This window comes from Cylas formicarius, unplaced genomic scaffold (genome assembly GCF_029955315.1).
Source record: "Cylas formicarius isolate icCylForm1 unplaced genomic scaffold, icCylForm1.1 PGA_scaffold_1__22_contigs__length_36826433, whole genome shotgun sequence".
Lineage (NCBI taxonomy): Eukaryota > Metazoa > Arthropoda > Insecta > Coleoptera > Brentidae > Cylas > Cylas formicarius.
Window position 1 is genome coordinate 21849110 of NW_026844264.1, and position 13866 is coordinate 21862975.

Here is a 13866-nt window from a genome sequence, read left to right on the forward strand (position 1 = left end):
TGTAATGTGGTTTCGCTTAAATTCGCTTGCTGCGCATCCGATGACGGATCAAGTCGGTTTTTCAAAGCTATTACTACTAGTTCAGGAGATTAACCATTGATTACACGTGTAAAATATATCGTGCGGTGAATTTCACAGTCAACATCTTTTAATTTGTAGAAAATATAGTTGTAAGGGAGGACGCATAAGTCATTATTAGAATTATTTTCTTTATTGAATATTTTAAAGAGAGAAATCACTTTTATTCATTATAAAGACAAATTTTTAAAAATAAAACAGAAAAGAAGAATTTAATATTAAAAACTTAATAAACTGACATTCGTATGCAAAAAAAAACAAATAAATGATGAACGCAAACTTACGATAACGTGCTAATAACTTTTTTAAGGGACTTTTGAAAAGAAAATAACTTTATTTTTGCAATATAAATAAGTGTTATGTTAGATATACGGAGACTAGAGATATAAAGATAATAAAGTAATTTATGAAGTAACTATGAAAAAAATTTTGAGAAAGTCCACTCAACATGCGCATGCGCGAGATTCCAAATCTCGCTTTCTACCAATAACCTTGCGACACTCAACAACCAATATGGCCGCTGACAGATCGTCAATAATTTTGGAATTTTGGATGCTTGAAAAAATATATTGTAATACAAATGAATAAAATTTAATTTCATCTTTTTGTTTGTCCTTTTTTGTTTCCCGCGCGCTCGTAAAAAATAGGGTTTCTAACTCTTGTCGAAATTATAGTAACAACACCACAAAAATACAAAAAAATGCTTTATTTAAAAATACCATATAATGCTACACACAGAGAGCAAATTTTACAATTATGTTTGAAGATATCCGGGCAACTTCATTCTCATGAAAATCCAAGTTGTGAAAAATGATATTAAAATACAAATAATTCCAACAGCTGTCATCATAACTCTATTTAGTTTTGGCGTTGTTGGGCTATGGACATTATCCAAAATGATAAATCCAAGTCCCCCCATTGAGAACAAAAAGCTAGATGCCAGACCTTCCATAATGTATTGACCATTAACCCGATATGGCATGAATGCTACCTAGAAGAATTATCAAGAATAAATTTTAAACATTATTTTGTAGGATTTGAATAAGTGTCTTTTTAATTTTTGGTTTTGTTTCATTTTAGGCAACACTAAAATACTATTACATACTGGTCTAGAATGTCCATGTTCATCAGTTGTGGATCCAACACTGGGTGGTTCCACTATTACGTCATATATAATACCTACAAAAAGTACATAGTTCCGATCATTCATATAGCTATGTGATAAATTGTGGTAAACCAAAGAATGTAGTTACATCTACATAGAAAACTACATAAGAATCAATCCAGGTTGCCAATATAATAAAAAATACCCAAGATAAAAAAACAAAAACAAAATTGTGTTGCTTTTTTTTTATCTGAAATTAGCAAAAATACAATAAATACAATTTACAATTGTAAACAACAAATTAAGAAGAATTATAGTAGGCACCCTATACTCTATAACAAGATATTCGTCATCAAAGGGTAAAATAAATTTTGAAACATACGTTATTGACCTGCTAATTGCTTATTTTTTACACACAAAAAATTCTTAATATGATGTTTAGGTTATTTTGTGGACTTTTGGGAATTACATACCTTTCAGCACCCCGCCATTTACTATTTACTTCCTTTTGAGGCATATTTAATATTAATTTTGTAAAAGCAATTCAATCTGTCATTTTTTGTTTGTGTTAGTATTAAACTTCTAGTTATTGGAAGGCTATAGTTAGGATGGCTCATTTGACTGAGTACAATTTTCTTTTAGTATTAATTTTTAATTTATCTGAAACGTTACTATAATATGTTCTGGTTTATTTTATTATAAATATCCCTTTTTAACTTGAAAGTTTAATAATTTTTATATTCTTTATGATTAAGTATTTATTTTCAATTAGAAATTACGATAATAGATAAAAGAGCTGAAAGGTGTGTGTGTGTGTGTGTCTTCATTTACTCAAAAATCTGAAAAGGATAAATTAATTTTATTATAAAGGGATACATATGTATGAATTCCTAAACAATTATTATAACTATTGCTATAAGTATTACAAATCTGAACTGCACTGTATACCGACCAAATTTGCTATTAGTACCCTCTCGACTACAACTTACCACCAGTTACCAAAAAATATGACAGGAGAACAACTGAAAACATAAGCATGGCAGAGGGTGGTTTCAACCATGTGGGTTTTTTTAATTTTATTGACGGCACCTCTAAAACAGCAAACGGAAATAGAAACAACTGTTCCATTTTAGTTTAAAGTTTGGTTTTATTCAGTGAAATTAATTTGCATCGATCATTCGGCAGGTTCTGGTAAATAGGTTAAGATGACGAAATAGACAGTTCCTCTTTCGCAAAATTTAAAAAAAAAAAAATTATTATTTGGCCGAATGATCCTAGCAATATTGACCAACAGAAGTAAAAGAAGAAGAATATGAACTTTTTTTATCTATGGCAAGACTTTGCCACAGAATGATGAACGTATAATTAAAACAATAAAGCAATGGCTAAGATATAAATTAATTTAAACTCACAACTCACCAAAAGAGACAACTCATTTCAAATTAAGCTACACCAGTGAAGCGATTTGGGACTTTCGCTATAGAAATTATAAAGACCTTTGATTGATTCAGCCACTTTGCTGGGTTGAGGTCGATGAACTGAACTAATTAAAATTTTGATATTACTCAATGCTCCCACTGAGAATCGAACTCATAAGCCCCGACAAATTGGAATGTCGCAGTTCGCAGTGTTCTGTGCATTTATATATAATATGATGCTCTGGCTCTGTCATTTGTCCCAAATAGAAGATTTCTAATTTTAGATTTTTTAGGAAAAAAAAGTATAACTCATAAATATATGCAGTGACCTCTTCATCATCACTTTCATTTTTAGGAAGTTTTTATTACGTGCTTTGCCCGATCGAACGAACATGTCTTCGAGCCTGTCATCTCGATTAAAGCAAACCAAGAAACACGAACTGGCGAAGTCTCAAAGTCAAGCACAACTTCTGGCTAATAAACTGCGACAAGATGGTTTGATGGCTACGGGTAATAAAACAAAAAAAGAAATGTTACATTAAGATTGCCTATCTCTAATAATGCTTATTCAGCAATTTTAATTCCTTTTAGTTTTATAAAATGTATTTATTTTAACGCAATTAATTTATCTCTATTTTAGTTGAAAGTGTTGTGCAAGCTGTTGAACAAGTAACAGCTTTGTTAGTTTCTGATATTGAGAGTATATCTTGCAGAGACAGCATCATAAATTTATGCCAACATCTTAAGGTAGTATCCCAAAAAGCAACAGTAGATTGCGAGTATTAATCAGCTATTTAAGGTATATGGCGCATATTTGGAAATTCTCTACAAAGAGCAATTAGACCACGCTTTTAAAATAATTAGAGATAAGGCTCAAGACGATTTACGACTCAATAGACTTTTGCGATTATATTTGCTCGAACTTATCGAATTGCGTGCCAAAGGTTGGAAAGAAACTGATGGCATGAATAATTACTATAGGAAGAAAACTAACCAATGCTCACAGGTAATTTTTTGTTGCAAAATGTTTTCATGCAGCCTTTTAATTTTAATAATACTTTTTGTTTTTTTTTTTGTTTTGGAAAGTCAAACTTTTCAAGCAAACAGTTTGGTAACAAAGTGTTTTTTTTACAATGAAATTTCTTTTGTATCATACTTATTTTTTTTGTTTTTGAAAACCTTGCTCAATGAAACGCAATATTAAATTTTAAGGACTTTACTGAATCAATTGCAAGTCTGAGTGATTCATTACCTTCATTAATAACTGTGAATTCGACGCCACTATTAAGTCCGGGAGAAGTGTTGAAACCATCAGGAAAATTTGCTAAACCCACCAGAATTCCGGGTAAAAAGTATTGTAAGGACGAGGTGGTAATTCGCAACGCTGATTCTGGAAAAGGTAATTTTTTTTTTTCATAAAAGTGTACCAGTATACATCTGGTAAGTTATAGGGAGTACTGAGAAGGTCAGTGAATTTCCAATTACAAAATCACTATTAAAATGAGGTTTAATTACTACAAAATTCTCTTTCCAGGAACTTGCTTTCACTGATGTCATCATTATTATTTTTTGATTGATTTAAAAAGTTTGTTTTATGTAGATAAAAGATATATTTTTAATTATTATTATAGTGATGGGTATCAAAGGAAGGAGAGTACATATGATTGAAGAACTTAGCGAAACTATAATATCTTTCCAGCGAGGTACGCTAGTCTTTGTGTAACATGCCACAGTCACTTTATTGCTGGCTTTCCACTTATACGATGACACCTAAGTAACAAATTAACTCTAGGACATTTTCTTAATGAAAATTAAATATAACATATCTAATGCTACATTTTTTGCATTAATTTTTTCTTTGTATTTATGTTTTCTTTTCCATTTATGACTTGCGAAGTTGTTGATGTGAAATTGAGATTGCAATAGATAGGTTGCCAATTTGTCACTTGTGTCTTTGTTCAAACCAATCAAATTTATCTTTCTTGAATTAATGCTTAATTGTGATTTATCAAGAGTATTAGGAATATTCAGGTAATAGAATTGATACTAAATATTGTGTCTTAAGTCTTTCAAATTTGACATACTAAAACTTACCCTAAAACTAATATTACCTGTTTAATGTACACTTTTATCAATTATTTACTAAATTTTGAAAATCTGTCTAACTAGCTCACCTCTGTATTTTCCTTTTGCTGCATGTATGGACGTTTTTATAACTAGCTTGTTTTTGTGTAATATTCTAATCAAATTATGTTGTGGATTTATTTTTGCAATTTTTTAAGGACATACATGTAATGCCAATACTATTTCAGTTAGTCCTGGAGCTAAGGAAAGGTTGGTTCAAATTACAGGGGCTAACGAAGAAAGCATAAAGTAAGTTTTACCATCAAAATATTTATTTCATATAGAATTTCATATTTATACATTTTGTTGTTCTTCAGTTTATGTATTATGTAATTTTCCAATAGATTTTTTATTTTTTTGATTTGAAACTAAAGTGTATACCAGAGAAGCGAAGTTGTCCCCATATTGAAATGTTTGCTACATACAATCTCTTAAAAATCTCTGGTATTTTTTAGTGTAACACTTTTAACGGTAAAATTCGGTATTCGTTCAATTATATCATACGATGTTCATTAATAATTATGAAATAGCTTATGAATAGCATGGTGGACTCTCAAAGTATTGTTCAACCTTAAAACTTCGACTAAAGAAGAAATTCAAAAGGTTTTTTGAGCGTACAAAAGCATATTTTTGTAAAAATATTTTGTTGAATGTTGCTTAACTACTCAAAGAAAATGCAAATAATGGAAGTTTTTTGTAATTTTTCTTGAAACAGTCATGGTTTTTTGAGTGTACAAACGCATATTTTTGTAAAAATGTTTTGTTGAATGTTGCTTAGCTACTCAAAGAAAATGCAAATAATGGAAGTTTATTGTAATTTTTCTTGAAAAAGTCACGCTAAGCAACTAATGGAAGATACTATCAAGAGAAACGCTTCTCCGACCCGGGAACAAGGAATGCCTGCTAGTGGACCGCTCACAGGTTCGAGTTCCAGCATAAACTCGTCTGCATCAGACGATAGCGCCTTACCGCCTTCGAATAGAGCCTCGCGTGCTCTTATGCATAGTATGAGCACCCCCGATGCCAACATCAGCGAATACAAGTACACTGTAATAACAAATGGTTATACAATTAAAATAACTGGAGATAATTTGGATTTGGTTAGGGTGAGTCAAGCTTTGATTTATTAATTTAAAGGTGAATTTATCAGACAAGGACTCCGCTTTTTTTTGCTCTAATGAGAGAAACATCAAATTTGCTAAATTTATATAAAAGTCAAAAAAATAAAACCTTTAGTAGGTAAGGTAATTCTCCATACAAAACAATTATCCGCCACCAAATGTATTCCAGAAACTAAGTTGATAAAGTTGTGTGGTTTTATGGCTGTGTGGCTAGCACAATCACAAAAAAAAGGCATAATGTGGTGTGCAGCGACCCGGGCAGGCTGAGTCCCGCACCTCCACCTGAAAAATAAACTCTGAAAACGAACAGCGATTACGAAGTCCCCTTTCAACAAAGAATTAAACACTCGATAGAACGCCAAATGGAGTAGATGGTAGCGCGCTACTACTTGAACGTACTTATGGTTGTTATTTTGAATGAAATGAAATTTTAGTTTAGTTTAACCTTGGGCGGAGTGACCTTTTATGTCACCCTCGCGTTTAACGAACCAGAACCACGTTTTAAAAATGTAATATTATCCATGAGAACACATGGATAATATTACATTGAATTGAATGAGAAGGTATACAATAAAAGAGTAACTAAGAGAGCTAACTTTATTTTTATATCTGTTGTGGAGCATTTGTCGCATTTTTCATTTTACAATTGAGCTGCTGTCGTTTGCATAAGACAAAGTGCTGGGCCCTTTGACGAAACCTTTTTATAAAATATCAATTCTAAATTAGTAATTTACCTTTTTAACGGTTCACTTTTTTTTTTCACAGACCAGCAAACTCGTACTGGACGAATACTTTTCTGGAGAACCTATACATGATGTGGCGGATTTTTGTAGCTTTGATAGTTTACCAGGTCCATTGCTAACAGACGATCTCGAAAGTTCCATTTATTCTTCTGAATCTCGCGCTTCTCCGGGAGAGGTTTCGAATAGACTGTCGCCGTCCACTAGGGGCAGTACCGCGGAACCTCCGAATGTTGTTTCCAGCGAAACAGGTATTCAACTGTTTTTACCATAATTTTTTTACATATAATGTATTTCAATGCCTTTAAAATAAAAAAAAACACTTTTTGATTTCAATTGTGGGTGGTATTGCGAGGGATTTATAAGGGATTGTTTACTACATATTTAGAAAGTTGGTATACCATGGTGTTGTTCCAAACAAAAATTGCAAATATGAGTATATTGTGTATTTCATTTGTAACAATCGTAAATGGGCTGTTAAGATACAAACTACAAAAAAATGCCCTGTCTGTACATTTCATTTGTACATAAATTGAAATTAGGATGTAATAGGACTGATAGCTAAAATTTCAAATATTCTGTTGTGTGGATTAAAAAAAAATATCATTTTCGTTTGACATGCATTTGATATTCTTTTTCAACTGACTAGAAATACGGTCGAAAGGATTCGATGTATGCGTTATATTCGGACACTAGTTCATTAAACATTTTGTGTCTATTTTTAGGTAGCAGATTTCTAATTATAGATATTGATACGCATTGAAACATTCAAACAGGTCATAAACAGTTTTGTTTTAATAAAATTGAGTTGCAGGATGATTTTGTTTTCGTTGTACCATGCAGAATAATCCGTATTATGGTTTCAACGATATTGTGCAAATCTAATAACATGTTTGTTATTACACATCCTTTCATCCAATTCTGAAAAAAAAAATTTTTACTCGCATAGGAAAGAAATCGTTAGAATTTTAAACTTTATACATCCTTCTGATCACAGCATTTCAGATGCTTTTTTGTGTGCTAAAATTAGTTCATTTAAGGTCACAATTCAAATAAATATCTACTTTTTTCACATTTGTCAAAATCAGAATATTCTGTATGAACTTTTAAAAATTATTGTTAATTACCTTTATAAAAAAGTAAACTCCTAATTTAAATTTTGGAACAGATCAATCAAAAATAAGGAAGCCTCGTCTATCTGCTGACGAAATACTGCAGGAAATAAAGATAGTGAAAAACAAAGAGCAAGAATCTCGAAAAATTGATAAAACTCGTCTAACCTATTCCATAGAAGTTTTAGCGCAATTAGCGATGTCTCCATTATGTTTGACAGAACCGTCCGATTGGAAACGAATTTCTGAAGACCATCCTACCCTTCTGCGAAAGGTAAATTCTTTAAAAAATTTTGTAGCAAATCAGTTTTCTGAACGCTTGTTTTTGGTTAATTAATCGTTAAATATGCATTTTTTTAATTTTTAGGTAGTGCAAAGTTTTGATGCCAATAATTATTTATTGTCTTGCAAAGACGGGCCCAGTGAATTGAAGTCGGACGAAAATATCGTCACTTTACAGATTTGATAAATACAAATAATGCTGACGTCATACGTTACGATCTAGATATATTATGTTTTGCGAAAATGACAAATTTTATTCACTTATTTAAATGCATTTCATGTCCATTAACATCTGACTTTCTATTTGGTTTTTGTTTTTTTTTATTTTATTTTTAAAGTTTACATACACCTAATGTTGCAAGGAAATAATATATTTAAATTTCTTTATTAGTACTCACTGTTATATCTGAATAACAATCTAGTTAGTAATTGTGATACTTTTAAAATAAAAAAATATATCAATTTATTGATAGTAATTTTATAGCTGGTTGTTTCTTAAGGTTTTTTATGTTTTTGGTTAGTATCTCTTATTATTTTACATTCTCCCAGTTCTAATCATAAGATATTAAGAATCTACAACAAAGCTTCCAAATTTAATAAATACAAACCAAAAAGTTTCAGTGGTAAAGGTCAATTTTTAATCATACTATATGCACAGCTATATTGTTTTTGTTAGTATAAAGCAGCTACAGAGCAGAACTGACATTTTGACTAAAAAAAAAAACAGTGCAAAGATACCAGCAGGTTAAATTTGGAGAGAATCATTTAATTATTCAAAGAAACTTACACAGGCTACTGTAATACTTTTTCTAAAACTTCTGGACTCCTCCTGCGTCGGTTTTTGTTGAGTCGAACTAGCTAACATTTTGCCAAGCTTCCTGTTAGCTTCTTCAGAGCTTGACTGACAGTTTCAGGAATCCAGAAGTTTGATAAAAAGTGAATCATTTAGGCTTTACTCTTTTTAGAACTCTATTAGACTTACTACCACTAAAAATTCATTAGTTTTGTTTTATAACCATTAAAATTATTCTGAAATTAAAAAGTTTAAAAGTGTTGCGAAAATAAAATTAAGTTGCATGACGATTTGGTTTGTTTGGTTTTAACGATATTTTTGAAACATTTTTGTTAGTAGGCATGATTTTTGTAATAGAAATATGTAGTAATTGTACTAATAGAGTACTAAGGAAGACAATGTGTAAGCCAAACTGAGGTATAATATACATTTATATTGTTGCAGTCAATTGGTTTAATTCCTTTTGTGGAAGATTACATATGTTAAATATGATAAAAATGTTATGTGACGTGAATATGTTTCCTACTCGACTTAGAAATTATTTTTTCTCTGTCAATGCTCTAGTCATTAAAACTGGGAGATCATGTTTCATTTATTTCTGATGGGAAAAAAATGTATTTTAATTATAAGTTGCTTTTGATAGAATCATTTTATTTATATACGTACATAGTTAAATATATTGTTTTAAAACCGTTAAAATGATTTTGTATTTTTGTTTTTCACAAGATATTTCTAATTAAAAGTTTGTTATATTCACACTCATTTTTATTGTCACAATACCTCTATGGTTCCATCTGAGTTAAACGCATTTTAAAAGTACATAAAACTAAAGTTTACAGAATACTAAAATTGGTCTCACTCTCCTAAAATTCGGTGACCGCATAGAAGCAAAAGCCTTGAAACCATTCCCACATAAGCAGTGCAGCAGCAGAGTAGCCTTTGCGAAACGGGCAGTACTGACTAATAAAATCATTTTTTCGATTTTGCCTTTTATTTGCTTATTCAAAGATCACCATAGGCGTACTAGAGAATGTAACAAAGCCACCGCGCATCGACGGTAAAATGACCGATATCTACAGCGATTTCCAAAGACAACAGTGTTTGCTTCCATAACCACTCAACGAGTCGATTGGCGTGAAATGCTCCCCAAGACGTTGAAATTTTGAAGCCCTGCGCTGCTTGTGTAAGAACTGTTGTATTTAGAAATATGTTTTATTTTTTTGGAGCGGTATTTGCAGCGCCAGGACGCGTTATGAGAGAATTGCGGTTTATTGCTGATCGAAACATCGCACAGCTGCAGGCAACAAATACCAATCGAACTTATTTTTTAAGCACTATCAACTTAATCCTCATACAACGCAAACATGAAACTCATATGAAAAAAACGTAACCATTTAAAATTTTAGATATAGTTTAACATTCTTTCCGTCAATTTTTCTATTTTTTTCTGGAATTTAGAATTTAAAACAAAATGTGCAAAACTTGATGAATTAGAACTAAACATGTACTGTTTACATTTATCGATTTAAGAGATAATAACACCATAAAAACCCCTGATTTTAAAAATATACTGTAATATTCATTAAGTACAAGGGCAACACGTAAATGTTTACATAATCAAAGTTTCAAAATACACCTAAAAGAACTTGCTTGCTCAGGACAACAGCTGCAAATCGCATTTCATCAAAATCAATTAAAATTACCATGAGGCTCTTGATAAAATGTTTAGTTTTATTTTGGGCATTACTTGTCGCAACATAAAAATTAAAAAATATTATTCCGAGTTTATCGTTTGAGCGTTTTATTCGTTTTATTTCTATTAAAAATACCCTCTTGCAGAATATACTGCAACTTAGTTATTTAATGAGAGAGTTGGTTAAGCAAAAAAAAAAAAATAATAAAAATCTGTGATGTCGGTATTTATTGTATATATATATCTGTTAATTCTATGAAGCACAATCACTTCTTCATACACATCTCTACAATACATCAAGAATGAAAAGAAAACCAAATCTAGTGAACAAAATTCAGTCAACTGAAAAGTATTCACAAACATTTGAAATATGCCTAGTAATCTAAGTGTGTCAAGCAATTATATATGCACTTAACCTAAGTCTTTTGTATTTTGATGACTAAATTCACATTTTCCTGAAACAAACAATTATTCAATTGGGTGGTTAGTTGGTTAGTTTTAGTCTTGTTAGCTTACCTTGGAAAAATTTTTGGGATTGGATATCCGAAAGCAGTTACAGGCAATTCTTCGGTTATTTCTATGTATTTAATATCTTCCATTCTGGGCCATAAACTAAACAAACCTTCATGATTGTCATCACTCTTAGAACCAGACAAGCCTTTTTCATGTCTCTGCTTAAGCTTCTCTATGACCCTTTGTTCTCTTATTCTCTGAACATCCCACCTATATATTACATAAAATAGCTAGGGTATAATACATAACCGAATACTTAGCTCATTTATTAATCAACACAAAAAATGCTTACTTTCGTGATTAATAGAATGCTTGATAAGAAAATAAATATGATCAATATTTGCTTCAAACTGGTGGACAATAATTTAATAGAAACACTAAGATATTGTCAAACTTATAAAATAAAGACAATTAAAATTTGACAATCTCTTCTAAATAGACTCAAACTCAAGCCAATTCCATATAACTTGTAAACAGTTTAGTAAATTTGATGGCAAGTGTTTAAGTATGTCTGTTCTTTATACATTTTAACAAATTTTAGCAAATGGGTTTTTCGCGCTTTATCAAGTCGAACAAATTAACACTATTAAACCCCAAACAAAAAAATAAAAGGAAAAAACTTTAGGTAATTATTAGATAGAAGATTATGAAGTGGAAGCAAAGGCAGATATATTTCTGGTAGTAGTTACGTACAGAAAGTAAATATAAATGTCTCCATTTAGTGACACAACAAACGTCAATGCAATAAAAAATGAAGTTGGTTCAAACTATAGTAAAACTTGACTAATAGAGTGGTAAAAAGAAATTACCTCTTCCGTCTCCTTTCGTCAATTTCCAATCTTAAATGTCGCTTATTATATACTTCATCATCCAAGTTCTCCGTGCCTTCCATTGTGTAACAGCTTGTATACAATTTAACTCTCCATCTTGGCACCTAAAATAGTCAATACTTTTTAATTCAATGTACATTCATAATGTTTTTGCATAATTGAGCAAAATATATAAATTTATCCTTCCCAAAGGAAAGAAAAAAGCTGCACTTTTCTGCTATTAACTACCATATATTTTTATAAAAACACTGGATATAGAAAAAAAAAATGTTTGTAGAAAACTGACAATCCTGCAAGAGGATAAGTTTTATGTATGCACTTGTAAGACACAAATACCTATTTTATTGTGTTACACAATAAGACTTTATCACATAAACAATAATTTACCTCTAATGTGGTAATACTGGACACTTCATTAAATTCAGAGTCCATAAGGTTATGTTCATTGCAGGCATTTGTCGCATATGGCTCCTTGGTAGTTAAAATACGACATCCTTTTGACAAACCTAATTGAGAATTTGTTAAGAGGCTTAATAAATCCAATAATTACAACTTTTAAAAAATAATTACTTACACCTTTTTTTACGTTTTAAATTTTCTTTGCCTTTCATAGCTGTTGCTTCAATATTTGATAACACAGAAGAATTACTGGTCACACGTTTCCGCCTAATACTCATTCTCACATTTTTAAATGGATCAAACTCACACAAAGTGTCAAGATTAAAACTACACTCCGATGAAATATTACATTCAATATTATCACTTTCTTCTTTAAAATTGTCATTAAATTCATTCACCATGTAATCTCCTTGTTTCAAACAATCAACAACATTAAAGCTTTCTTCATCTATAGTTGTATCAACCTGAGATTCAGTGTCACTGATATGATTTGATCCATAGTTAATCACTTCTAATGAACAACTGACCACATCATCTCTTTGCTGCAAAACTTGCTCTTTATTGTCAACGTATGGATTAGAAGAATCTTCTGTCATATCTTCTTCAAAAATGCCTTCGGTATCCTTACACTTACCAGTGAAAAACTTTTCAGGATCATATGGAATACCCTTTTCCACACACTTTAATTGTTCCCGAAGCTGAAACATTTCAAACAAAATGATAGATTGATAGTTAAATTTATTGATGCTAATACATGTCCTAACATTTGAATTTGCATTAAAACATTCACATAAATGCAAACAAAATACTAAAATACATTCAATTTAAACTTACTATTTCATTTTGTCGCTTCAAAAAGAATATTTGACGTTCCTTATCAAGTATATCATCGTTTTGTTGCTGTATCAAATCACTGTGCAGAAGCAACCATTCTTTTAAAGCCTGAATTTCACACTCACTTGTTTGAGTTTTTAGATCTGATGAGGTCACTTCAATACTTTCGGAACACGTTGCATACATGGGAATACAAAATTTCCTGTCATCATTACTATAATCCAAAGGCTGAATTGTGGGTTCGAAATAATTTATAGATTCAGACAATTTTACATCTGTTGCATGATAAAAATCTTCAGACATCTTAAGATTCATTCGGTTTATGTTTGGTTCATTGTTGACTATTGGCATGTTCCACTATGAATAAGCAATTTCAGTTGTTACATTGCGTAAGTTATACATTATAATATACTTGCCTCCTTGGCAAGTATATTATGTATGGATAGGACTTGGCTTCAAACATTTACAATTACATTTGAAACGTTTTGCGATTTATAAAATTATTTATCATCCGATCACTACATGTACATAGAGCGTGCTCATACAAACAATTTGAACTTCTCACAACTTAACACTTGTTTGTTGACGCCGGGACATTTACTTCAAACGATTCATAATGTATTAATTGTAATTAGCGATTACCCAATATTAAACAACCTTCGACGATGGTCCAAGGAAACAAATTAAGTGATCTACATATAAATGTAAGTGGCGTTAAAACAACGCAATTGTAACGAAATGCGATCTAAATAATTACAACTTTATGACATAAATCACAGACGAATGTGTATCTTCGTTTTCTTCGAAGAAATAGTACGAGCCAT

The 13866-nt window shown here is 30.9% G+C and overlaps 3 protein-coding genes across 5 annotated transcripts; 1 reads left to right on the forward strand and 2 right to left on the reverse strand.

Annotated features, from left to right (window-relative positions):
• Window positions 1-786: 786 nt before the first annotated feature.
• Window positions 787-2731, reverse strand: LOC132696740 (putative oligosaccharyltransferase complex subunit CG9662). Of its 2 annotated transcripts, XM_060661741.1 has the most exons (4): window positions 2603-2731; window positions 2173-2274; window positions 1184-1257; window positions 787-1069 (listed from the first exon to the last, which is right to left on the reverse strand). In XM_060661741.1, exons 2-4 carry the CDS (start codon window positions 2219-2221, stop codon window positions 833-835), a joined length of 360 nt encoding a protein of 119 aa, XP_060517724.1. In that variant the 5' UTR covers window positions 2222-2274; window positions 2603-2731; the 3' UTR covers window positions 787-832. The 2 variants fall into 2 exon arrangements, with proteins under 2 accessions (XP_060517724.1, XP_060517723.1); XM_060661740.1 differs by lacking the exon at window positions 2603-2731 and having other exon boundaries at window positions 2173-2542.
• Window positions 2732-2766: 35 nt separating this feature from the next.
• On the forward strand, window positions 2767-9767 carry LOC132696739 (eukaryotic translation initiation factor 4E-binding protein Mextli). 2 transcript variants are annotated; one of them, XM_060661738.1, is made up of 11 exons: window positions 2767-2903; window positions 2957-3111; window positions 3242-3348; window positions 3401-3607; window positions 3814-4000; window positions 4233-4304; window positions 4914-4974; window positions 5558-5831; window positions 6612-6837; window positions 7755-7972; window positions 8066-9763. In XM_060661738.1, the coding sequence occupies exons 2-11, from the start codon at window positions 2994-2996 to the stop codon at window positions 8162-8164; spliced, it is 1569 nt and encodes a 522-aa protein (XP_060517721.1). In that variant the 5' UTR covers window positions 2767-2903; window positions 2957-2993; the 3' UTR covers window positions 8165-9763. The 2 variants fall into 2 exon arrangements, with proteins under 2 accessions (XP_060517721.1, XP_060517722.1); XM_060661739.1 differs by lacking the exon at window positions 4233-4304 and having other exon boundaries at window positions 8066-9767.
• Window positions 9768-10683: 916 nt separating this feature from the next.
• On the reverse strand, window positions 10684-13830 carry LOC132696492 (uncharacterized). The gene is made up of 6 exons (XM_060661347.1): window positions 13043-13830; window positions 12384-12906; window positions 12197-12315; window positions 11789-11913; window positions 10983-11189; window positions 10684-10921 (listed from the first exon to the last, which is right to left on the reverse strand). Exons 1-6 carry the CDS (start codon window positions 13391-13393, stop codon window positions 10912-10914), a joined length of 1335 nt encoding a protein of 444 aa, XP_060517330.1. The 5' UTR covers window positions 13394-13830; the 3' UTR covers window positions 10684-10911.
• Window positions 13831-13866: the final 36 nt, after the last annotated feature.